General features: G+C 43.3%; 1 protein-coding gene across 21 annotated transcripts in view; it reads left to right on the forward strand.

The window, feature by feature from the left end:
- SKAP1 (src kinase associated phosphoprotein 1) overlaps nt 1–24,389 on the forward strand; it is a 329,329-nt gene that overhangs the window by 259,260 nt on the left and 45,680 nt on the right. For 8 of the 21 annotated variants that reach the window (XR_003310003.2, XR_002730031.2, XR_002730030.2 and 5 more), the window contains 3 exons: nt 9,175–9,225; nt 10,120–10,293; nt 17,508–17,608. Coding sequence is in view for 15 of the 21 variants with exons in the window: in XM_023204350.2 (XP_023060118.1) it covers nt 9,175–9,225; nt 10,120–10,293; nt 17,508–17,608 (326 nt within the window). In the remaining 6 variants the exon portion in view is untranslated. Of the gene's footprint in view, nt 1–9,174; nt 9,226–10,119; nt 10,298–17,507; nt 17,609–24,389 lie in introns of all 21 variants that reach the window. The other 13 variants (XR_002730034.2, XR_002730033.2, XM_023204352.2 and 10 more) reach the window with 7 other exon arrangements.

Genomic DNA, 24,389 nt, shown 5'->3' on the forward strand with positions numbered 1-24,389 from the left:
TTCCTATGGAAATTTGCCAGGAGTTCAGTGCTCTGCAGAGAAATTCAAGTTAAGCTTAAATTTATAGCAATTTAGATCCCAGATGAACCCAGATGAACCTCAATCCCAGATGAACCTAAGAACTAAGGTGAATCTAACACTCAGGTCCCTGAAGACAGGGCTGGTTGCTGAAAGCATCATCAGTAAGCAACTTGCATTTCAAGGCTTCCTAAGAAGAGCGTCCAACCCTCACCACACTACATTCATCTCTTCCTGGGGAAGAAACTATGTCATTGCTTCCTGAGTCAAGGGGCAGGACTGTGGCCACATGTCCCTGCCCTGCTGGGGACTTCACCCACCCACCAAGGAGAGCCTGCTTCTTCTCCTAGCACTTCCAGCCTCTGCCAGTCCTGACTTCTCCAGCCTTTTTGTTGTGTTTTATTATGCAAATGATATCTTGGTTGAGGTCGAGCCATTTCTTGTGTCTGATGTTAAAAAAAATGATAATTTCCTCAGCAAGTCATCGTCGTTAATGAAGTTTTACAAAAACAGATACAACCAAAGGAAAATAAAATTTCACAGGTGATAAATTTTTCCAATTTCCCTGGCAGAATTCGATAGGATTGTTAAATTAAGAGTGAAGGTGTCTGTTAGAAAGCAACGAGCAGTGATGGGTAATTTTATAGAGTGGAAAATTGAATCAAATTGCTACATTAAAACACAGCTCCTCTGAGAATCTTCCCTTTCACAGTCGGCTCCATTGCAACAGCAGGGTGCAGAAATGGATCTAATTCACAATACTCTCTAAAAGGAGATGCACTCCCCAACTTGGCCAGAATCTTCCTAGTGAGCTCACATTCTGCTCACTCCTGCCCAGGCTTGGGGAAATATCCGGGTGACATTCCACTTTGGGTTACAACTGTGGAAGAGTGCTCTGGGAAAACCTCAGTGAACCTTCTGGGGTGGAAAGAAAGGGCCTTTTTCTGCACCATGTTTCGTTTTCAAAGGAGCCAGGAAGGAGAGGGCTGATGCTCAGAGACGCAGAGCAAAGGAGAATAAAGAGAAAGAGGTCTCAAAAAATAAGATGAGTTTGGGACTGTCACCTTACCCCAGGAGTGGGCAGTGAAGGTATGATTGGCTTCCTAATGACCATCTTTCTCCTGCCTCCTAAACTCCTCCCCTTGGCCAATGCAGCACCGCCCAGAGTATCAGGGCATTTTTCCAAAATTCCCACCAGCTGGTATGTTGGAGTGGCCCCAAGGGCATGGAAACTGGTCTGTGGGTGCATTTAACCTCTATCCACAACAGCTGCCCATCGAAAGTGAGGAAGGCCACACAGTAGGAAATTCAGGATCTCTTTCTGCAGGTTAGGGAAACAACAGCTAAATTGCACCCAGTTTCCAAAGGACAACACTGTACCCAGGCAACAGGTTCTTTCCCATAAGCTTCTCTCCATCACAGTTCTTAGAGACAGAGTTGGAGGTGGGATATATTGGCATTTAATTATATATGAATATTTCAGCCGCAAGTTTCCATCACCCAGTTTCCTGTCCACTGCACTCAGCTGTTGCTTCTGAACTTGCTATTTGAATTTTGCGTAGTGCCACACCTGGAGAAATTGAGAAGGGAATGTGAGGGGGCCTAACACTGTCTCTGTCTCCCTTCTGCTGCCCTCTCATAAGACCACCTACCAAGCAGCGGCACATGAGACAGCAATGGTATCCTAGGCACAGATACTGACCCTAAATCAGGATGGATTTGCTCTGCCACCTGCTAGCTGTGAGACCTTGAGCAAGTTACTTGCCCTCTCTCTGTCTGATTGTATTACCTGTAAAACAGGGGAAATAATAGTAGCTGTCTCAGAGGGATGTGGTGAGGAGTCTAAAACTGACATGTGTAAAGTTCTTAGCACAGAGTCCTGGCAAACAATGGCATACAGTGAGTACTCAGTAAATGCTGGCTGTTATTAATGTGATGGTGTTTAAACAGGAAGTGTTACCTCCTTGAAGAACTGGGGATGGTTAGGTCCCCACCCTCTCGAACCAGACCCAAGACAGTCCCGTTGGTTATTTCCAGCTATGTGTATGGAGCAGGTGAAATTGAAAATCCTGAGCAGATGGAATGTGAAATGCACCTTCTGCTCAGGCCCATTTTTACTGCAAGGCCAGGTGCTGGGTGGAGGGACAGCCTACAGTAGCGTTGGATTGTGCTAACATTGCATACCCATCAAGAGTCAAATGACGTGGGCCTCTAACATTTGTTTCATTATAACAGGTAAATGTGCTTTGTGGAGGATATTTAACATTGATGGTTCTGCTAATCCTCCCTTTTGGGATGGGACCCACACAAGCCCTCACTGTCTCTATAGGGAAAGCCATGTAAGTGAGACCTTCCTTCCAGAGTATAATTTAGATGGCCTTCCTAATAGGGAGAAAAGTGTATGTAACACATACCAAGTCAATAAAAAATGTTTTTTGTAATCAAAATAATGTATGGGTCATCACATTAAACTCACTCCATCACATTAATCATGGGATAATTAGCATTTGCTACATGGCTAGCACTCTTCTCCCCGTGAGGGAAAACCAGAGCACTCAAGGTTTTCAGCCAGGCCACAAAAACGTTAGTCCTGGAAAATATGGTTTCAAGGTTGGTATCTGGTGGGATTTCTGAACATCCGTGTTGAGCATATGCGGGCCCTTGATTTTTTTAGGATCTCATTTGCAGTAGATTAAACTGCAGGGAACCACCACAAAGAAATGCTAAAGCAATATGTAGAAAATGGGAGGCTTTTCTGAGTCCTCTCTCACCAGCGCCACCACCACCCCCGAAGTTATTTTACAGGCCAGCATAGGCCCAGCTCCATGATTCAAGATTCCATAAAAGGACAACTTTTATCAGGTTTCTCTTTGTCTGGAGTCTCAAGGCTGGGATCCAGCAAGACGTCTGAGACCATTGAAGTGCTGTAACTGGGGCCTTGTAGCAGCTGCAATGGCAACAGAATCCGGCTGTGTTCTCTAGAGAGATTTCAGAAGAGCAAATAGAAAGAGAGATGAAGAGCCCTCTTTGGGAATTTCTGTGCACATTCCAGTGCTGCCCACACTGCCCCAGGGTGTTATTATAGACCTAGAAACCAGATTGCTTTAAAATAAAGCATATAACTGAGTTTTTAAAATTTTGAGTCAATTGGAAACAAACATTCTGTGGAATTATTTTTCCCCTGTACTGTTGTTCAGACCCATAGGAAGGGGGAACAGTGAAGATAAGAAGTCTAAGGAAATGAAACAAAATGGAGACCAAAAATACAAAGTTTATGAAGAAAGAGCATCAGGGAAGAGTCAACACCATCATCAGGCCTCCTCTGAACTTCTGGCCTTTTCTCTCTCTTACTCCCATGCCCACTGAGCCCAAGTCACACAGTGCTGCTTGGTCAGCACCAAAACTAGAATCATGTTGTTTCTTCTACCTAGACCATCCCCCTGATCTCAGCCTGTGAAATCGTACACATTCTGCTCAAATATGTCTCCTCAGTGACACCTTCCCAGATACTCAACTGGAATTAAGCTTTGTTTTAGCTCTCACCAGTGATTTGTATTCAGGTCTTTCTCCCCAGTTAGTAGATGCTTAGGTATTATTTGTGAAGTTAAATTCAGTGCATTTCAAGTGTTGCAGATAGCACAAATTGAGTTTAATATCTTATACATCAAGCCCATATCACTGAAATATGATGCAAATATTTTGAGGTAACAGTTAAGATAACCAAATACACAACAGAGAATTAAATGTGTCATTAGCATCTTGCTTGTATTTTCCATGTAGTCTGATGAGGTGCTATACATCCATGGATTTATAACATACCTGTGCATGCCGGGGAGCAGTTTATTTCTAGTTTTCTGCATGTCCCCTTTGCACCTTGAGTCCATCTGTATTTCTGTTGCATCTGTCACCAGAGCACCTTGACATCTGGTTGCACATTGACACAGTTGGCATTTTTTGAAGCTTTTGTCACTTTCTTTGTTTGGGGAAGTAAGTGATTTCCCCTCTTTCTGATTTAGTCATTTTTTCCTAATGTTATTCTTTCTGATATCAGTGTAGCCGATGTCAGAGGAATGTCAGAGCAGCACTTCAAAAAAGAGCCAGGTGTCATGAGAAGCTGCTGGCTCTTCTCCGTCCCTCTGAGGTGGATTCAGTGTCCTATTCCTCTCAACCTCTCATTAGTGTCCCTGACATTGTGCCAAGAATGTTGATTGAAATCGACTCTCCAGATACTGATGCTCATTTGTGATGCCCTGTGGTTCTCTTACATGTTCGCACAGTTAACAGAATCTTCTTCAACTGTTTTCCCAATTGAGATGAGATATTTGGGGATCAAGTAGAGCATTTAATGTGATAAGTGGACAGTAATCTTTAGAGGTTAATTTGTTTAAAACCTATGTAAGGTTGGGGTCCCATATGCCCTGTTAGGAGCAAGGACCATTATAATCCATTACTGTTTAAAGTTGAGCTAGCACATAAATTTTAATTCACTCTTAAATGAAGATGTATTTCAGTAGATATAATGCTGAAATGCCTAATAATATTCTTATAAAGAAATTCAACAAGCTCTTTAGCCTAAAAAATATTTTTTCAAAATAGTCTCTTAAAAGTAAAGCGTCACATTACAGATTAATAAAAATGAAAACTTTAGCTACTTAACCCACCCCTTTTTGTGAGCAACAAGACTTTTTTTCTGTTGCCATATAATAGTTGTCTTTGACTCTGGAGTTGGAAAGACACCTGTTCAGTTTCATGGAAAGATCTGAGATAACTTGTATGCCTGTTTGTATCGTGCCCTCTGAACCTAGGGAGGTGTCTAGGGATGTAATTTTCACAACCAGCTATGAATGGTGCTTTCCTTCACTATGTGATAGTGCCCCCTACCCAATCTTCCAAAGACCCCAGAGGCATAGCACCAAGCCCATCAATGGGAAGGCTTCTTGATTTGAGCCTGCTTTCAGCCACCTGGGAAGGACAGTGTTAGATAAAACAGATGTGGGGATTGGAGCTTCCCCGTTTACATCCATCATCGTAGAGCTTGGTAATGGCGGTGAATGATATAAAAGCTCTATAGCCAATGTTTTTTTTTTTTCTTTCTAGTTGATTCCAAAAGTGTGGTGGAAATCAAGAGTATCTGGTCTGGAACTGAACTGCATAGAACACATTTCTATTGTTACATCTTTGTATTATGACTAGATTAAGTGCTGTTGCCCAAAAGAATAAAGGAATCAAGTTTTAGTTTTCATTTTTATCATTGCAAATACATTTACATTCTCCTATTTTACAAATGCAAAGAGCAGGCAGGCCACTTTCAATAATTTATTTTAAAATCAATGCTAATGAGGTTATGTCTCGTCAGTAGCCGAGTTTTACAATAAAGTCTGATTTATTTAGAAAAGATCTTTGGTGAAGCTTCCCATCTAATGGCGGTGGGAAGGAGGTGGAGTAGCAGCACTGTGACCCTCCAACTTCGGATCCAATTTGTAATTCACAGTGGAGATCTGACCCAATTTACATTGATTAGAATTGGGAGGAAGAGACAGCTGCGCACAGACAGCAGCAGTAGAATAAACCCTCTCTGCAAAAGTGCCTAAGCACAGCAAATTATTGGTCTTTGTGATGGAGTTGTTTGATATCAACAAAAGAACTGCTCTCTGTCCAAATTATTAGGTATCTCTAAAACTGAGGATGTACCAACTTTTTCTCTAATGTTTCCAATCCTAAAATCAGTCCCATGTCAAAGAAAACACATCATAGCCAAGAAAGGAAGGAAGTAGACGAGTAATGAGAAGATAATGTGCAAAGACTATTTAATGTGGCTTATTTCAGCATGATCTGTTTCTTATATTTGATTTCACCCCCCAATTAGCTTAGGTTGTTTTATTCCTTATGGTAAGGTTGAGGGAGCACTACAGGTGGCAAGTAGAACATTCTCTGCTGCTAGATCATACATGGCTATAAGAACTGTTGAGTCAGGCCGGGCGCGGTGGCTCAAGCCTGTAATCCCAGCACTTTGGGAGGCCGAGACGGGCGGATCACAAGGTCAGGAGATCGAAACCATCCTGGCTAACACGGTGAAACCCCGTCTCTACTAAAAATACAAAAAACTAGCCGGGCGAGGTGGTGGGCGCCTGTAGTCCCAGCTACTCCGGAGGCTGAGGCAGGAGAATGGCGTGAACCCGGGAGGCGGAGCTTGCAGTGAGCTCAGATCCGGCCACTGCACTCCAGCCCAGGAGACACAGCAAGACCCCGTCTCAAAAAAAAAAAAAAAAAAAAAAGAACTGTTGAGTCAAAGTGCTCCTTCTCCTACTATATTGTAGGGAAAATATATATATATATATATTTTATTTCCCAGAGTATCAGTCTTTTTTTTTTTTAAGAGATAAGTTCTCACTCTGTTGCCCAGGCCCAGGCTGGACTGCAGTGGTGCAATCAGCCTCAAACTCCTGAGCTCAGGCGATCCTCCTGCCTCAGTCTCCCAAGTAGCTGGAACTACAGGTGTGCACCACTGTGCCTAGCTAATTTTTATTTTTATTTTTTATAGAGACAGGGTCTTGCTCTGTTGTCTACGCTGGTCTCTAACTCTTGGGCTCAAGCGATCCTCCCATCTCAGCCTACCAGAGTGGGATTGCAGGCGTAAGCCACCACAACTGGCCGTATCAGTCTCTTTCTTACTTGAAATCAATTACTTCTTTAATGCTTTATAGTATTCTAACACATTTTTATGCTGCTCCTTCTTACCTATGAGCTTGGAGCTTACTTCCCCAGTTTGACACACTGGAACTCATATTGCCCTATAAACATTACATTTAAAAAGAGAAAGAGAAATGTCAAAGGTTCATTTAGTGGCAAAACTATGGAGAAGCAAGACAAGCAAATGTCGTTAAGACTCAGGAGAAAAGAAAGTAAATGTAGCCAGGAGGAGCTGAGTATTGAGCCCTCAAAACATTGCTTATTATACCCTATCTACTGTGCACATGTGTGTATATATGTGTGAGTGAGAGAGTGGGAAAAGAGCATGGTGGTAGTGAAAAGAATAGCAAGTGTATTTTTCTTCACTTTGTCCCATGTATAAAATAGCTAAATATGATTCTGGTACACAGATTTACTTTATAAAGGCCCAATTCCTATTTTATCAGGTAATGTTATGAGATGAAATCGGTTAATGGGAGTAAGAAACATAGGCCAATTATGTTATGACTTTGACTGTATAAACATTTGACTGGAGTTAGACACTGGCATTGACTTAGAACCCATTGTGAATCTACGGCAATTAATTAAAAGACCATTCCAGCTACCCTCAGGAGCTTATACTCTAATGAACAAGGCAGACTAAATAAAAACAGTAAAAAGATAACTACAAGCCCCAAGTACTAGGAACATAAAATTATGTACATGACCAGCCTCCATTACAGCTGAACAAAGATGGATACATTAAGGATTAAGGACTAATTAATCAAAGAGGGGTTTTTGTTTTCTCCCAGGGACAGAGTCTTGCTCTGTCACCGAGGCTGGAGTGCAGTGGCAAAATCTCGGCTCACTGCAACCTCTGCCTCCTGGGTTCAAGCAATTCTCCTGCCTCAGTCTCCTGAGTAGCCGGGATTACAGGTGCCCGCCACCGTGCCCGGCTAATTTTTGTATTTTTAGTAGAGACAGGGTTTCACCATGTTGGCCAGGCTGGTCTCCAACTCCTGACCTCATGATCCGCCCGCCTTGGCCTCCCAAAGTGTTGGAATTACAGGCATGAGCCATCGCACCCAGCCAGTCACAGAGGGTTGTTCACACACACACACACACACGCACTCTAACGTCCTAACTCTGGAGTGCTTAAAACCAGAGAGAATACTTTCATAGAGATAATAATTTTGAAGAGAATTCCAGAGGGAAGGAGAAATGGAGTTTGAGGGAAAGGATTAGGATTCCGGTGATAGACATCTGAATAATCCAGTGGACTGGAAGCTCCACAATGGCAGGAACTCTGACAGTCTTGTTTATTGCTTGTCCCCAGTTCCTAGTTCAGCGTCTTGCATGTAATAAGCACTTCAACACGCTTATGAATAAATGAAAGGGAAGGGAAGGAGAGGGCCAGTTTGAAGGTGACAAATTAATAGTATTTTTTTTTAAGAACACAGTAGGCCGGGTGCAGTGGCTCACGCCTGTAATCCCAGCACTTTGGGAGGCCGAAGTGGGCAGATCACAAGATCAGGAGATCGAGACCATCCTGGCTAACACGGTGAAATCCCGTCTGTACTAAAGATACAAAAAATTAGCCAGGCGTCCCAGCTAATCGGGAGGCTGAGGCAGGAGAATGGCGTGAACCTGGGAGGCGGAGCTTGCAGAGAGCAGAGATTGCACCACTGCACTCCAGCCTGGGCGACAGAGCGAGACTCTGTCTCAAAAAAAAAAAACAAAAAAGAACACAGTAATTGCCAGGCGCAGTGGCTCACGCCTGTAATCCCAGCACTTTGGGAGGCCAAGGCGGGCAGATCATCTGAGGTCAGGAGTTCGAGACCAGCATGACCAACGTGGAGAAACCCTATCTCTACTAAAGATACAAAATTAGTTGGGCATGATGGTGTGAGCCTGTAATCCCAGCTATTCGGGAGGCTGAGGCGGGAGAATCGCCTGAAAGGCGGAGGTTGCAGTGAGCTGAGATCGCGCCATTGTACTCCAGCCTGGGCAACAAAGAGTGAAGCTCTATCTCACAAAAAAAAAAAAGAACACAGTAATTAAACTTTCCTTAAAGAAGAGAGTATGATGAGCTCAGAGAAAGGGAACCTTTCCATATAAAGAACATGAGACTGGCTGGATGCAGTAGCTCACACCTGTAATCCCAATACTTTGGGAGGCCAAGAAGGGCAGATCACCTGAGGCCAGGAGTTCTAGACCAGCCTGGCCAACATAGCAAAACCCTGTCTCTACTAAAAATACAAAAATTAGCCTGGCATAATGGCAGGCACCTGTACTCCTAGCTCCTCAGGGGGCTGAAGCAGGAGAATCCCTTGAACCCCAGACGTGGAATTTGCAGTGAGCCAAAATCGTTCCACTGCACTCCAGCCTGGGCAACAGAGCAAGACTCTATCTCAAAAAAAAAAAAAAAAAAAAAGGACATGAGACTGTGAACCACTACTTGCTAATACTGATCATTTATCCCCCCAGATGAAGAGCATGATCTGGAAGAGGATGAGAGTGGCACTCGACGAAAAGGAGGTATAAGAGTTTCTAAATGCACAGGCACTGGGTAGGACATTATGGGCTTCTGATTAGAGAAAGCACCTTTCTCTGAGACTATAAAAATTACTGGACTCAATAATGAAGAGGGTATCTGTGTGTGAACCCCAAAGCCCCAAATAAAGTGACTGGGAAATACCTAAACTTTAAAAGCAGCTATCCATTCACTTTAATTAATGTTCCCAGAACAACCAAGATTTATTCTAGAGAGGGTAGGAAGCCAAACCAGATATTTATTTTTTCCTATCAGTATTTCTTAAATCAGTACAGTGAAAATAGAATTGCCTCATCTCTAAGAGATCAGAGGATTGAGAACGGAAAGAATGGAAATGTCTCCTCTCTGAGAGGCCCGGAGATTGCAAGTTCAGAGGGGAATGGAAATGTGTCAGATCTGAAAAGTGAACACGGGGTGAAAGATAGAATTGCTTGGTGATGCTGACTTCTGATGGCCTGGTTTGATTCCAGGCACATTTGGAAATGAATATGTAACAGGTTTGTTGAATATAAAATTACATCTTACTCATCCCAGACTGTTAACCATGCTTTAGGCTGTTAGTGAGCCCATCCTTTCAAAGGTCAGATACCCCTCTGAAGCCTCCTTAAGTGGACCAAGGACCTAGTCCATGGTTGTCAGTAAAGGAATGCTGCACATTGCAAGGGCCACCTCAAGGACATTCGTTCCATCAGCAGAGCCCTAATCATGACTGATTTAGATACTGGCTGATATTTTTCTTAGGGAGTCTATGAAAATCTTAAGCCTACGAATTCTTGCCCTCTTTCCCTCCCTGCTCCTTCTCCGTTATCTGGCCCTGTCTTTTCCCATTCTCCTCTCTCCTTTCCTTGTGCTTTTTCTTCTCTTCCTTATCCATCCAGCAAAACCCCCATTTCTAGATTCATTCTCTACAGAAAGTGAATACTTAAAAGGTTCAGGACTCAACTTCCTAAGAGTCCAGCTTCTCCCAGGGAAGAGAAGAGACAACGAAGATGCAGCCTCAGAAGTCATGTGCCAAGCAGGAGAGAAAGAAAGCAGGAGAGGCGCGTATGGAAGTATGTGAGTGTAGCTGCAAGTACCTCATGATAATGAACACATGTGATTAGGTCTCTTCTGAAACCTATTTCCTTCTGTTGTCTACTTACTGTACACAATTCCAAATGAATATCTGTTCTGACCCACCCATGTTCCACATATATCTTTTCTCAACCAACTTCTATCACCAGTGCAGGAAAGAAATGCTTCATGTGGACAGCTTGGGTGGAGTAACTGTAAGCTTCCTATGGCCAATTTCATATTAAACTCCGTTCAGGAAGCATCGGTCTTTTAGCAAAGTCTAGAATCCAGTTTCAGACTCCTCCCTCATCTCATTTCCTCCTTCCACCTCTTTCTCTAAGGTTATATCTGGGAGGTGAAAGGAGACTTATTTCTTAACTGTTCCTACAACTATAATTCAAATAGGTTTAAAAAAAAAAAAAACCTTTTGTTCCTCATGCTTCCTGCCTCCAAAACAAGTGTTGTTAAAGTATAGCAAGCTCTGAATATGTTTCTATGGTTTACGCTCCCCACCAGTTATAATTGGTGACTTAGTGATTAAAAAACAGGAGGACTTTTTGCTCTCTCTGCAGAATCTGAGGCAGGAATTTTTATTATTTGTGTTTACTTATTTATTGATTGATTTTATATAGTGCCTTATCTCCAAAGGCGCTATAGAAATGGTGAAATATATATAAATCCAAATGTCATCATTTAGTTTTGTAACAATAAAAGATAGAGGTCTGGGGGAAGGGCAGGCAGCCCCAGTGAAGGCATTTAAAAGGCAGGGAGCTCTAGGACAGTGTGAATTCCTATGTCACAGACAAGCTACACAAGTTTGGGCTACCTAGTTTTTCTCAGGTGCCTGTTATTTTGTTTGTTTGTTTGTTTTTTGGGACAGAGTCTCGCTCTGTTGCCCAGGCTGGAGTGCAATGGTGCTATTTCTGCTCACTGCAACCTCCGCCTCTCGGGTTCAAGTGATTCTTCTGCCTCCACTTCCTGAGTAGCTGGGATTACAGGCACGTGCCACCACGCCTGGCTAATTTTTGTACTTTTAGTAGAGACGGGGTTTCACCATACTGGCCAGACTGGTCGAACTCTTGACCTCAGGCGATTCGACCGTCTTGGCCTCCCAAAGTGCTGGGATTACAGACGTGAGCCACCGTGACCAGCCTTTTCTCAGGTGTTAACATGCTTTTGGGGAGAAAAAAAAATTTAAGCAAGTTGACCTTTCCCTTCTTCCTTTTTTCCCAAAAGATGCTATGGCTAGCAGAGTTACTTTTAAAATCCAAGTACTTTTCTCCAGCCTCGATGGATCCTGTTCCTTGAATGCTGTGCTTTTTTCCCTGATGGAATTGCTAACATTCTTAAGGCCCAACTAGATCTTATCAGAATAGTGGGGGAAGGGATTCAGTTCATCCTTATTGAGTGTTAATGACCCTGTAAGATGTAATTTCTTTTATTTCATTCTGTTACCTAGAAAATCTATCACAGCCTTGTAGTATTGATTGCTCAATCTATAAAGAGCTCAGTTTACAGCATAACTGTTAGTAACAGGGTTATTTTAATGAGTGACTCTTCAACACCTCAGAGTTTCACTAAATTCCAACCCATTTCAGCCCAATAGTCTAACACTAAGGGTCTTAGGTAATGAGTTTATCACCTTTCCTTATCATGAAAAGGTAACCTCCAGGTAACCAAAAATAAAACTTCCTCTGTGTTCGTTTTTATAGAAATTACTGGCCATTTGTTTGCGTGTGCTATGTCAAATAAAAAGCAACCCTGGAGGCACAAATATCCTTAGATACATAAAATCCTTGACCAGGCCGGGCGCGGTGGCTCAAGCCTGTAATCCCAGCACTTTGGGAGGCCGAGACGGGCGGATCACGAGGTCAGGAGATCGAGACCATCCTGGCTAACACAGTGAAACCCTGTCTCTACTAAAAATACAAAAAATTAGCCAGGCGAGGTGATGGGCGCTTGTGGTCCCAGCTACTCAGGAGGCTGAGGCGGGAGAATGGCGAGAACCCAGGAGGCGGAGGTTGCAGTGAGCTGAGATCCGGCCACTGCACTCCAGCCTGGGCGACAGAGCAAGACTCCGTCTCAAAAAAAAAAAAAAAAAAAAAAAATCCTTGACCAAGGAAAACCTGAAACAGACCCCTCCCACCCTACCTCCCTCAGTCTGCCCCCAACCCCAACTCTGAAACTGTGGGCACACTAAGCCAAAAGTAGACACAGATCACACTATTGTGGTCTTATAAGCAAATGATTGCTTTCAGGAGGGCCAAAAAATGGTTGCTTATACCACTCCATCTTTGAGGCCCTCTTCTCACTTTAGGCTCACCAATAGAGTGAACAAAGGGAAACCACAGAGGTGTTTGCAGCTCTTACCTTTTGAAGCCTGTTTTCTGAGACCAAACATGAGCTGATTATCAACCAGCTAAAATTTTGGCCCAATGAAAAGAGTAATGACATGAAAATCAGAATTTGAGTGTACTCCACTTCCAAATCATACTTATAACACTAGGATCACAGTAATTTCAAAACTCAAGATTAAAGCACTATGAAATAAGTAAATGGTATTATCCAATTGCTCTTCCTCCTCTGGTGCCACAGTCAGTGAGGGCTTGGCAAATATTTTCATAGCTTCCTTCCAAAATAGTTTATAAACTATCAAGGCTGGGCGCAGTAACTCACATCTGTAATTCCAGCACTTTGGGAGGCTAAGATCGGAAAATTTCTTGAGCCCGGGAGTTTGAGATCAACCTGGGCAACAAAGCGAGATCCTGTGTTTTCAAAAAATTAAAAAGATTAGCTGGGTGTGGTGGCATGCACCTGTAGTCCCAGCTACTTAGGAGGCTGCAGGGGGGAGATAGTTCGAGCCCAGGAGTTCGAGGCTGCAGTGAGCTATGATTGTGCCACTGCACTTCAGCCTGGGTGACAGAGCAAGACCCTGTCTCAAAAAAAAAAAAAAAAAGAAAGAAAATTATCAGAGTTTACTTGAATGGACTGAACATGTTGGACCTTTCTGACCTGGCTTAAAGAACATTTTAAGCCACTTCCAAAGGGTCACTACTTTGGCGTTTTTTGTCCAAGTCTCACCATCCCACCATCCCATCCTCTCGTAAGACTGGCTTTATCCGTCTTCGCATTTTGTTTCTCTTTTCCATACCTTAAGAGGTTGTACTTAATGCCAGGCCTTATTGACACAATCATTTTAGTAATCAAGAAAATGTGAATAACTTGCTGGCCTGCCTTTAGCCACTTTTCCCTGGTCACAGCCTGAATTCTGTCACCACCCAGTGACTCCCAAACATAAGCTGAACTCTGGAAGGAACAGTCAGGTTTTATTGTCCCTAAGGAAGGAGAAAGGCAGAGAGATGTCCTGGTCCTTTTTACCTTAAAACTTTGCTCGTCGTAGAGGCTAATTTTCAGACATTGACTCTATCACCAGTAGCACCAATTTGGCCTCAGTTACAAGAGAAATGATTGTTACTAGTTGTAAAGAACCTGGCATGCAATGACAAATGCTTTGCAATAAATAGAAAAAAGAAACCAATACTTTTTTTAACTTGGTCTGTTGCTATTCTTCTTATGATATTTTGGTTGCTTGGAGTTTAGCTTCCGTTACATAGGATAAAGAGAGTAAGATGCTCCTTTTTTTTCCTCTAGAAAAAGCCCTTCTCAGCTCTGCTAGCAATTTAAATGCAGTGATCATACCCATTAGCTTCTCTATCATTGTAATTGTTGTTAATTGTTATAACTGTTTTAGTTATTAGTGGTGTCATTATTGCTCTAGGTCCTCTGTCTGTTTTATGCGGAATATATTAGTGCTTTGCTTTTGAATTACCAGGCTTTATTTAGTGCAGAGTTACGTTTTTTGGAGAGACATTGAGAAATGCTGGCATTAAGCTTTATTCTTTTGTTTTTCATTCCAAATGGACAGACTGGAAAAAAATAATTAGATGGAATAATGTCCTCAAAATGAGAATGAGGATGTTTTGAATTAATTAAATGGTCAGAATGCTGCACCATTTCTGATTTCAGACGGCTGCCAGAGTAGTGTAAGCCTAAAGGAATCTAAATCCAGACCATAGAGGCAAGCCTCATCCTTGGGCTCTCAGTTCCTCTCTCTACTCTACAAGAATCAAAGTCAGCCAGGCGCAGTGACTCATGCTTATAATCCCAACACTTTGGGAGGCTGAGGTAGGCGGATCACCTGAGGTCGGGAGTTCAAGACCAGCCTGACCAACATGGAGAAACACCCTCTCTATTAAAAACACAAAATTAGCTGGGCATGGTGGCATATGCTTGTAATCCCAGCTACTCGGGAGGCTGAGGCAAGAGAATCCCTTGAACCCGGGAGGCAGAGGTTGCGGTGAGCCACAATCGCGCCATTACACTCCAGCCTGGGCAACAAGAGCGAAACTTCATCTCAAAAAAACAAGAAAAGAAATCAAAGTCTCCTCATGCATTCTCTTGTTTATAGGATGAGTTGGGCAGGTTTAGGGAGAAGCTGGACTAACCCTGCAGACGTCTGGGCTTTTAAGCTCTTGCTGGTGCCAAGCTTCAGGAATGAAGCCCTCCTCCAACTTATCCTTTCCCCTCTTCAAGGTCTTTAAATAACACCCACTTGGTCAGAAAAGCCTTTTCTGATCCCTCAAACTATGTTAGATTCCCTATTACACACAGCGTCCTCAACTTCTCCTTCACAGACATATCATAATCATAAATAAACATTTGTGTAACTGTTTTTTCCATGGTGCCTCCCCGACTAGAAGGTACCCTTGAAAGGAGGGCTCATGTGTGGCCAATGTGCGATTCCCAGTATCTAACAGAGTCCCTGGCATTTAGTAGGTACTGTATACATGTCTGTTGGATGCTGAGAAATGAATTAGTGAAGTTGCACGCACACATAGACATAAATGCATATCACATGTGTGTTTAACAGGAAGTCTGCAGTATGGAGTCATCTTGCCCAGCTAAGGAATTACCCCTCACTGATTTCCTTAATACAGAATACTTCTAGCTAGCTAGCAAGTTCAAACTTTTCCCAGTTTTAGCTCTTCATTCTGCCTGTTTTTTGGAACTGTTCTACTTCTGACAATCCCTATTCTTGGACTGAGCTAAACCATCTCCTGGATTCCTGAACTCTTTTTTCTTTGGCCTTTAACATCAAAGACCTTTTTTATCTTTATTTCTTTCCTAGAAGGCTTCTGTTTTTCTCCTAGCTTCTTGCTTTCCCTGTGATCTGTTGTGGTTTTAGAATAGATCTTTTACCAGATGTTTTCCCAGGCCCATATGTACCCAATGTCAAATCACTTTTTATGTATACACCAAAAAGGCACTCAGTATTAGGACCTATCCCACATCCAGGCACACAGTAGGGAACCGTACTCCAAAGTGACTATCTGCTAGACCAGAAAAGACTAAGATAACCTTGTTGGTCTCCTTACCACTCAGAAATATTGTAATGGTTTTAGAATCTATTTTTACATATATAAATCCATGAAAAATATTGATGTCAATATCCTTTCATTCCTGAATTTAGTCAAAATCTTGGGGTGATTAATCAACTCCATTAAAATTGAAAATTCATAATATATCCTCTGGGAAAACTACTTTCATTTTTCAGGGACTGATATTTCTCTATTATTTCATGTACTTGTATTTCCAAAAATGTATGCTTTGTCTTTTCAATAGTTAACATATTTCTCCCAAAGTATTTTTCTTCTAAACATATTATCAACTCTGTGGCAGAATGTTTTCACAGTAGTTATCTTGTTTGCTGCCCTCTGTTGTCTACTGCACACACAGACAATTTTATGTGTGAAGAAAACATGCCTGAATTTCTATATGGTTGACATTTTTACTTTTGTTTGCAGTATCTGAGTCTTAACTAAATAGTTCTCTCCCTCCTCTGTTTTTGTACCCTTTAAGATTCCTACCAAAGTTCTCTTCCAGAGACATATAGGGATTTTGTACCTCTGTGTCTTTATTATTTAAATTGCTCATAAGTCAGGAACAAGTAGAAAAAAAGCAAATATAGGGAGGGTGTCTGTGCCCCTACTGCCCACTTGCCCTATCCTCAGCCACCAGTACCATCACTGCTCATGGGAGGGTAAAATGAATAAAAGGAAAGGTGGAAATCTATAGAACAGAGTCCCCCAAAATCATGTGAATTTTAATTAGAACCCAGGACTCCTGACTCCCATCAATTGAATTTCATCTTTTGTAGGTGCTTTGTTCACAGCTCTGATACAGAGCACCCCAAGGAACAAGGAGCATCCCTGGTCTAGTGGGCATTAGCTCTCCTGCCATTCAAATCCCCAGATCCTCTCCCACTTTGTACTCTAGTGTTTAACCTTTCCGGGTAGAAGATCAATACAAATTCTTCATTGTTAAGAATCGATGGCTGTCCTGTGGCATCATTGCCATCTAGTTTTGCTGAGAAGCTCAGTAAATCTCTCCAGCTGCTTCTAAAGCTTGGTTTGTCGTCTTCAGTTGCTTTCATTTTTAATGCAGATCACTTTGGTTTCTGTTCCCTTGGGGCTTGCAGATAAATCTTGGCAGACATGTTCAGGGTCTACAAATGAGATGCTGGAAAAGGGCCAGCCCACCTGAATTTAGTTGTAATGGATGAGACACCCCCTTGGTTCCACTTAAAGACTGGGCTATTCGTTTCAGTATTTATTGGTGATTACCTCATATAGTACCTAGGTGGGAAGTTCCCAGGATAAGTTCCTATGGACAAAGGAGGCCGAAAAGTGAGCTGTGATCCAGAAGCCTGCTAGCTGACTCAGCCTTTCTTGTAAATAGGCAGAAGTCACAGATTTACTCTGATCCTTCAAATACATAATGAAAAGAAAAACTAGATAGTTTAGTTGCCCTGAATCAGGAAAGTCTAGCGGGAAACCTCTGCACTGCTTACTTACAAACCAAGTGAAAAATTACCTGCCTGATTTTCTTTTATTAATAAATAAATATATTTATCATATTGTTGAACAGCATCCTACTAGGAGTGATCTTTAAATATTTAATGTTAGTTAATGATCTCCTTCTCCCATAGTCCTTTGCTCATGCTGAGTGTTCAGTTGTATCTCATCTCAACCCCCCTTAATCTGAGGTTTCCTAGGGACAATATCAGAACCCTGGTTTCCATTTGCAGCAAAAACATGGGCTCCTTGGAAAAAATAGAGTCCTTTTAACTTTGATTTCTCCTCTCTTTGATCAGCAGACTATGCCAGTTACTACCAGGGCCTATGGGATTGCCATGGTGACCAGCCAGATGAACTGTCCTTCCAACGGGGTGACCTCATCTGCATTCTGAGCAAGGTAAGGACAGAAACTGTGGGGCTTGAATCGAAAGTCAATGTTTTCTTTCTTGATTTAGTCACCATAAACAGAATTATTCCATGTCCTACCCTTCCCATGGCTCCCTCATATATAAATTCCCATTTACTCATAATTGTTAGGAAAAGTTTTAAATGAAAATCCAGATTCAGGAACCAATTTCACATTTAAAAATACAAGGCCAGGCTGGGTGTGGTGGCTCACGCCTGCAATCCTAGTACTTTGGGAGGCCAAGGCTGGTGAACCGCCTGAGCTCAGGAGTTCAAGAAGAGCCTGGGCAACATGGTGAAACCTAGTCTCTACTAAACTACAAAAAATTAGCCAGGTGTGGTGGCATACGCCTGTATTCCCAGCTACTTGTGAGGCTGAGGCAGGAGAATTGCTTGAATCCGGGAGGCGAGGTTGCAATGAGCCGAGATCATGCCACTGCACTCCAGCCTGGCGACAGAGCGAGACTCCATCTCAAAAATAAATAAATAAATAAATAATGAAAATAATAATAAAATAAAAAATGCAATAAAATTGGTATTATACCAAAACTATGCCAATCAAAATTTAATCTTTCTCAGGGACTTGTGCTTAAAGGCCATCACTATGTACATAATTTATTACCATATAATACTATTGAAAACATTCTGGCTAGGTAAGCTGCCTTCTTATTTCATTTATAGATAAACAAGACTGTAACATAATTATGCATGGGGGAGGAGTCAGAGCTAGTTAACTCAATTGGTTTGAGCAATTGCTGATAAGGCCAAGAGAGTGAATTCAATCCCACACAGGTCAGCTAACTTTATTCTCTTCCTCAGTCACAAGTTAACCCCTAGTTCCAGCTAACCATCTCACAAATAGTATTGCTGACCATAAACAAACCGGTTTTTTTAAAAAACGGTGGATTATTACAGATCAATCACTGATGTGAAGAAGATTCAGAACTCATGGGCTACAGTTTGGGGGATCAGTAGCATCATGTTGGTAAAGAAAGACCATACATATTCTATGGGTGAGCTAAAATAATAGGCTCTGTCCCTAGCACTTATTAAAAAGCCCTCTCTCTATGCAGCCAATCAATCTCCACAAACACGTTTTTGAAATAGGCACAACTTGCTCTTTAATTGCTGAGTATGTGCATTCCATAAGCGAAAACTAAAAACCCATTGGTTATTAATCTATCATTTATCGTTTATCTTTCTTCTTTTTTATGTGTCAATATCTTTTATCTTTATTCTGTGAATTTTACTACCTTGGGAAAAGGTTCGTTTCGGTTTGAGATATACCATAAGCACCTTAGGAAACAGTCTAAGTCTGACCCACGGCACTTTTCCATGGTTCCAACAGAATCAGGCCCCTTTAAATACGGACCCAATTCAAACCCAACCCTTTGTTTGCAAGACAGTAGGAGGCCTGCAGGCCTTGCTGAGTGAGATCACAATCTTCTAGTGATTTCTCTTGGATCCTTAACTCAGTACCACCCTAGTGCCATTTATGTGCGTCTCCAATACACCAAGAATAAATTGGAAGCAAAGAAGGGAGTGGACATTGGCCTGATTGGTATTTCAAATGCCCGAAAGCAAGGTTTGCCGTGTAATAGAATTTGTGTACATTACCACGCTGGCATTACAGGGGTAATCGAGTTATCCACTCAGGTGTGACCAGGCCTCTGTTTGCCCAGAGCCTGCAGGTGAACAAATTAACTGTTTACATTGTCTGGAGGTGCCTGCAGCAGGAGGGGGGAAGAACAGAGCCAGACTGGCTGCTGGCCTTCTCTCTGTCATGATTATTTTGTTTGTTTTGCATGTCTTTTGCCTTTGTTAATGGCTTCTCACTGGGGGTCCCTTTCCTCTAGTTAGAAGGGGTTATGCGGTGACCTGTCCTGCAGTATGGAGCTGTCTGTGGTTACAGTGGCTATTGTATTTTTAAGAAATCTCAAAGAACGCCCGGGCGCGGTGGCTCAAGCCTGTAATCCCAGCATTTTGGGAGGCCAAGACGGGTGGATCACAAGGTCAGGAGATCGCGACCATCCTGACTAACACGATGAAACCCCATCTCTACTAAAAATACAAAAAACTAGCCGGGCGAGGTGGCGGGCGCCTGTAGTCCCAGCTGCTCGGGAGGCTGAGGCAGGAGAATGGCGTGAACCCGGGAGGCGGAGATTGCAGTGAGCTGAGATCTGGCCACTGCACTCCAGCCTGGGCAACAGAGCGAGACTCCGTCTACAAAAAAAAAAAAAAGAAATCTCAAAGAACATGGGGGGCCAACCCAATCTTAAAAAAAAAAAAAAAAAAAAAAAAAAAAAAAAACCTCTTCCCCTTCTCTGTTACTTAAAGCTAACATAGATCAGGCATGGTGGCTTACACCTGTGATCCCAGTATTTTAGAAGGCCGAGGTGGGTGGATGCTTGAGCCCAAGAGTTTGAGACCAGCCTGGGCAACATAGCAGGATCCCATCTCTACAAAATAAAAAATAAACTAGCTGGGTGTGGTGGTACATGCTTGTAGTCTCAGCTACTCTGGAAGCTAGCTGGGAGAATCACTTGAGCCCACGAGTTCAAGGCTGCCATGATTGCTGCCATGATTGCCACTGCACTCACCTGGATGGCAGAGTGAGACTCTGTCTCCAGAAAGAAAAAAAGAAGAAAAGAAAGCAAATATATCAGAGTTTAATTCAATGAGAATACCTCGCTGCCGTGTTTCTATCAGCTTCTTTCTCCTGTCTTCTGGAAGGTTCTGAGTCCATTTTCATCCTGTACCATTGTATTAATAGTAGCATATTTCTTCACCAAAAAGCTACACCAGCTGGCTCCCTTCCCCATGTTGCAAATCCCTGCATATCAAAGGGGAAATGAGAAGTTAAGAGCTCAGCCGAACTTTCCCTCATGAAGCTGCATTCCAGTTAACATTGGTTTGGGGAGCATTTCAGTTTTGATTCACCTTTATTATATTACCTAATTCAATAATAGTCCTTGGACAGGAGGGAACCTTAAAAGGCCACCCAATCTATTCATTGCCTTGCTTCTAAGAAGCACAAATGAACAAATTCAGACAGATAGAAAAGGAGATTCCACTACCATTCCCAGCTATCTGTCTATTCAAAAGTTCAGTAGTGCCTCATCTCGGGAATTTTCTCTCAAATGGATCCTAATTTATTCCCACTTTAGCCTCAGCTGCCTTCTTTTGTTGGGGTCCGTTACACTCTGCAGCTGTCTCTCACACCTGTAAGGACAGAACTGACCCAAGTTGAATTTAGTCCAGGAAAATGGTGTCTAGAAAGCTCTATTTTACTTTTCTTTTTGTCCAGTAGAAGCTCCGCTGGGCAAGAAGGGCCTGCTGTTTAGGAATCTGGGGAAATCTGCTTCCCTGAGAAACACAGATGCAGCTGTGTGCAGCTCAGCTTAACTGGACTTGTTTCCTCACCTGTTAAGAGAGTGGGGTTGGATAGCATCTAAGAATCCTTCTACCTCAGATATTCCCATTCTAAATATGGTGGGCCTGACACTGCAAAACTGCTAAGGAAGTTCCACACAAAAATGTGTTTTAGCTTTCTTTATTCAGTTTAAACAAAAAAGAATTTTTTTTAATTACCAGCTCTTTTGTTTTCAGTTATCATAAATACATCTGGTTTCCCCCTCTCTATCTGATAAAAGTATTCTGAAAGGCCGAGTCCGGGGTGCGGAGGTTGGAGGATCTAGAAAGGGAGGTGAGATGGAAGTGGTGGGGGAAATGAGGATGGAAGCTTTAGTCATAGCCTCCTGCTGCTCCCTGCTGTTATCTTAACAGTCACCCAAGTATGATCCAACTTTGAATCTTAGAATCTTGGGACCAAACTCAAGAGAATCTTTTTTTTTTCTTTCTTTCTTTTTTTTTGGGGGGGGGGGGGGCGGGGTCTCGCTCTGTCACCTAGGCTGGAGTGCAGTGGCGCGATCTCGGCTCACTGAAAGCTCCACCTCCTGGGTTCAGGCCATTCTCCTGCCTCAGCCTCCTGAGTAGCTGGGACTACAGGTGCCCGCCACCATGCCCGGCTAATTTCTGTTTTTTGTTTTGTTTTGTTTTTGTATTTTTAATAGAGACGGGGTTTCACCATGTTAGCCAGGATGGTTTCGATCTCCTGACCTCGTGATCCTCCCACGTCAGCCTCCCAAAGTGCTAGGATTACAGGCGTGAGCCAGCACACCCGGCCCAGAAGAGAATCTGTTAGTCTTGCCTTTGGGCAAAAATGATCACAGAAAGAGAGCTATCTATTGCTTTTTGTTTTGTTTTGTTTTTTGTTTTTTGTTTTTGAGACAGAGTTTTGCTCTTATTGCCCAGGCTAGAGTGTGATGGCATGATCTTGGCTCACTGCAACCTCCACCTCCTGGGTTCAAGCACTGCCTCAGCCTCCCAAGTAGCTGAAATTACAGGCTCGCGCCCCCATGCCCAGCTAATTTTGTATTTTTAGTAGAGTCAGGGTTTTGCCATGTTGGCAGGCTGGTCTCGAACTCCTGACCTCAGGTGATCCACCCACCTCAGCCTCCCAAAGTGCTGGGATTACGGGTGTGAGCCTCCGAGTCTGGCCATCCCTTTTCAAAAAAAAATTATCCAGAGAAGATGATTGACTGGGCAAGAAAGATGTTCCCCAGTGGCTGGGTGTGGTGGCTCATGCCTGTAATCCCAACACTTTGGGAGGCCAAGGCAGGCGGATCACCTGAGGTCAGGAATTCGAGACCAGCCTGGCCAACATGGTGAAACCTAGTCTCCACTAAAAATACAAAAGCTAGCTGGGCATGGTGGCACATGCCTGTAGTCCCAGCTACTTGGGAGGCTGAGGCAGGAAAATTGCTTCAACCAGGAGACGGAGGTTGCGGTGAGCTGAGATCCTGCCACTGCACTCCAGCCTGGGCGACAGAGTGAGACCTTGTCTCAGAAAAAAAAAAAAAAAGATGTCAGGCACAGTGGCTCAAACCTGTAATCCCAGCACTTTGGGAGGCCAAGGCAGGCAGATCACCTGAGGTCAGGAGTTCAAGACCAGCCTGGCCAACATGGTAAAACCACATCTCTACAAAAATACAAAAATTAGCTGAGCGTGGTGGTGGGTGCCTGCAATCCCAGCTACTCAGGAGGCTGAGGTAGGAGAATCCCTTGACTCTGGAAGGCAGAGGTTGCAGTGAGCCGAGATTACGCGACTGCACTCCAGCTTAGGCAACAGAGCGAGGCTCCGTCTCAACAAAAAAAAAAGGAAAGAAAGAAAGAGAGAGAGAGAGAGAGAGCGAGAGAGAGAAAGACAGAGAAAGAGAGAGAGAAAGAGAGAGAGGAAAGAAAGAAAAAGAAAGAAAGAGAGAGAGGGAGGGAGGGAGGGGAGGGGAGGGGAGGGGAGGGGAGAGGAGAGGAGAGGAAAGATGCTCCCCAGAGATAACCAGTGCCCATCGACCCTGGGCAAAAATCTCCTAATCCTGCTAATCTTCAGTTTCCTCACCTGTAAAAATTAGGAAATTTTATATTTGTAGGTTTGTTGTGATGTTTACATTAGAGAATTTGTGTAAGGAAGTGCCTGGCATGTAGGAAGTAGGAATATTTCCTTCCCTTTTACTAATAATAAACTTTTGGATCAGTGTTGGGCACATACTAGGAGTTCAATATATTATTGAAAAAAATATGATCTACAGCACAAAAGGTGCTCACTTGGATATTACAAAAACCACCCAGTGAGGGCCAGGCCCGGTGGCTCTTGCCTGTAATCCCAGCACTTTGGGAGGCCGAGGTGGGCTGATCACCTGAAGTCGGGAGTTCGAGACCAGCCTGACCAACATGGAGAAACCCCATCTCTACCAAAAATACAAAAAAACTACCCAGCAAAGAGGCCTACGTGAAAATCCACCATGCCTTTCCTGGTCTGAGAGCTTTCGTTCCTGACAAATTATTCAAACTTCATTTTCTGGAGAGACTAGAGCCACACATCCAAACTCTGAAACAGTAACCAGTGTGGCACAGTCAGCAGGAGGTCTCCCACTGACCTCCCTGCATCACATCCATGCATTCCTTGGCCCCATGCAGCCTCATGCCCACTTAATTCACTGAGTTCCAATTTGGGTCTCAAAATTTATTAAAGGGAAATTTTAATAACGAAGCAGATCTGTGCATCCAGGGGATGTTCCTATGTTCCTTTTGGACTCAGATATTTCTGAACAGCTTTTTCCAGTGAGGGACTAAGCTTCCCTTCCTCCCCGGAGCCAGGACGCAGCTCAAGCCACAGCGGGGTGTTTAGCGCTCTTCAGTGGCTCCAGATTGTGGCGCTGGTGCAGGTCTCCTCATACGTAACCAATGGCTCCTGAGAGCCTGCGTCGCGTAAATTACTTCCCACGATGCCGGCGACCACCGCAGAATTCAAGTTTGAATAGAGCAGGAAAAAGGTGTTTGAAAGGCCTGTTCACTCAGCTGCATTTTAATTTCCTTTTCAATCTTGTCCCAATTAATTTCACAGAATTAATCTCACAGAAGCAAACTCGGCAGCATTGAGGCTGCGGTTTTAGTGTGGCGGTCGCTCTGCCTGAACATGAAATAGGAGCTAATATAAAAATCCATCTGCTGTGTTTGAAATACACGCCGGCTGCTGCTCAGTCCTGTCTGACATTCCAAACATCAACAGCGGGGAAAAGTGATTTGGGGGTTAGTGGCCATCAGTACTTGGCAGGGGTTCAACAACAGGTGTACTCCAAAAATCCATTCAGCCTGGGCACCAGGCATGACAGGGCAGGTGCCGAATCACCCTCCATGTGATAGTGTGGTGCCCT

Source organism: Piliocolobus tephrosceles, chromosome 16 (assembly GCF_002776525.5).
Source record: "Piliocolobus tephrosceles isolate RC106 chromosome 16, ASM277652v3, whole genome shotgun sequence".
Taxonomy (NCBI): domain Eukaryota; kingdom Metazoa; phylum Chordata; class Mammalia; order Primates; family Cercopithecidae; genus Piliocolobus; species Piliocolobus tephrosceles.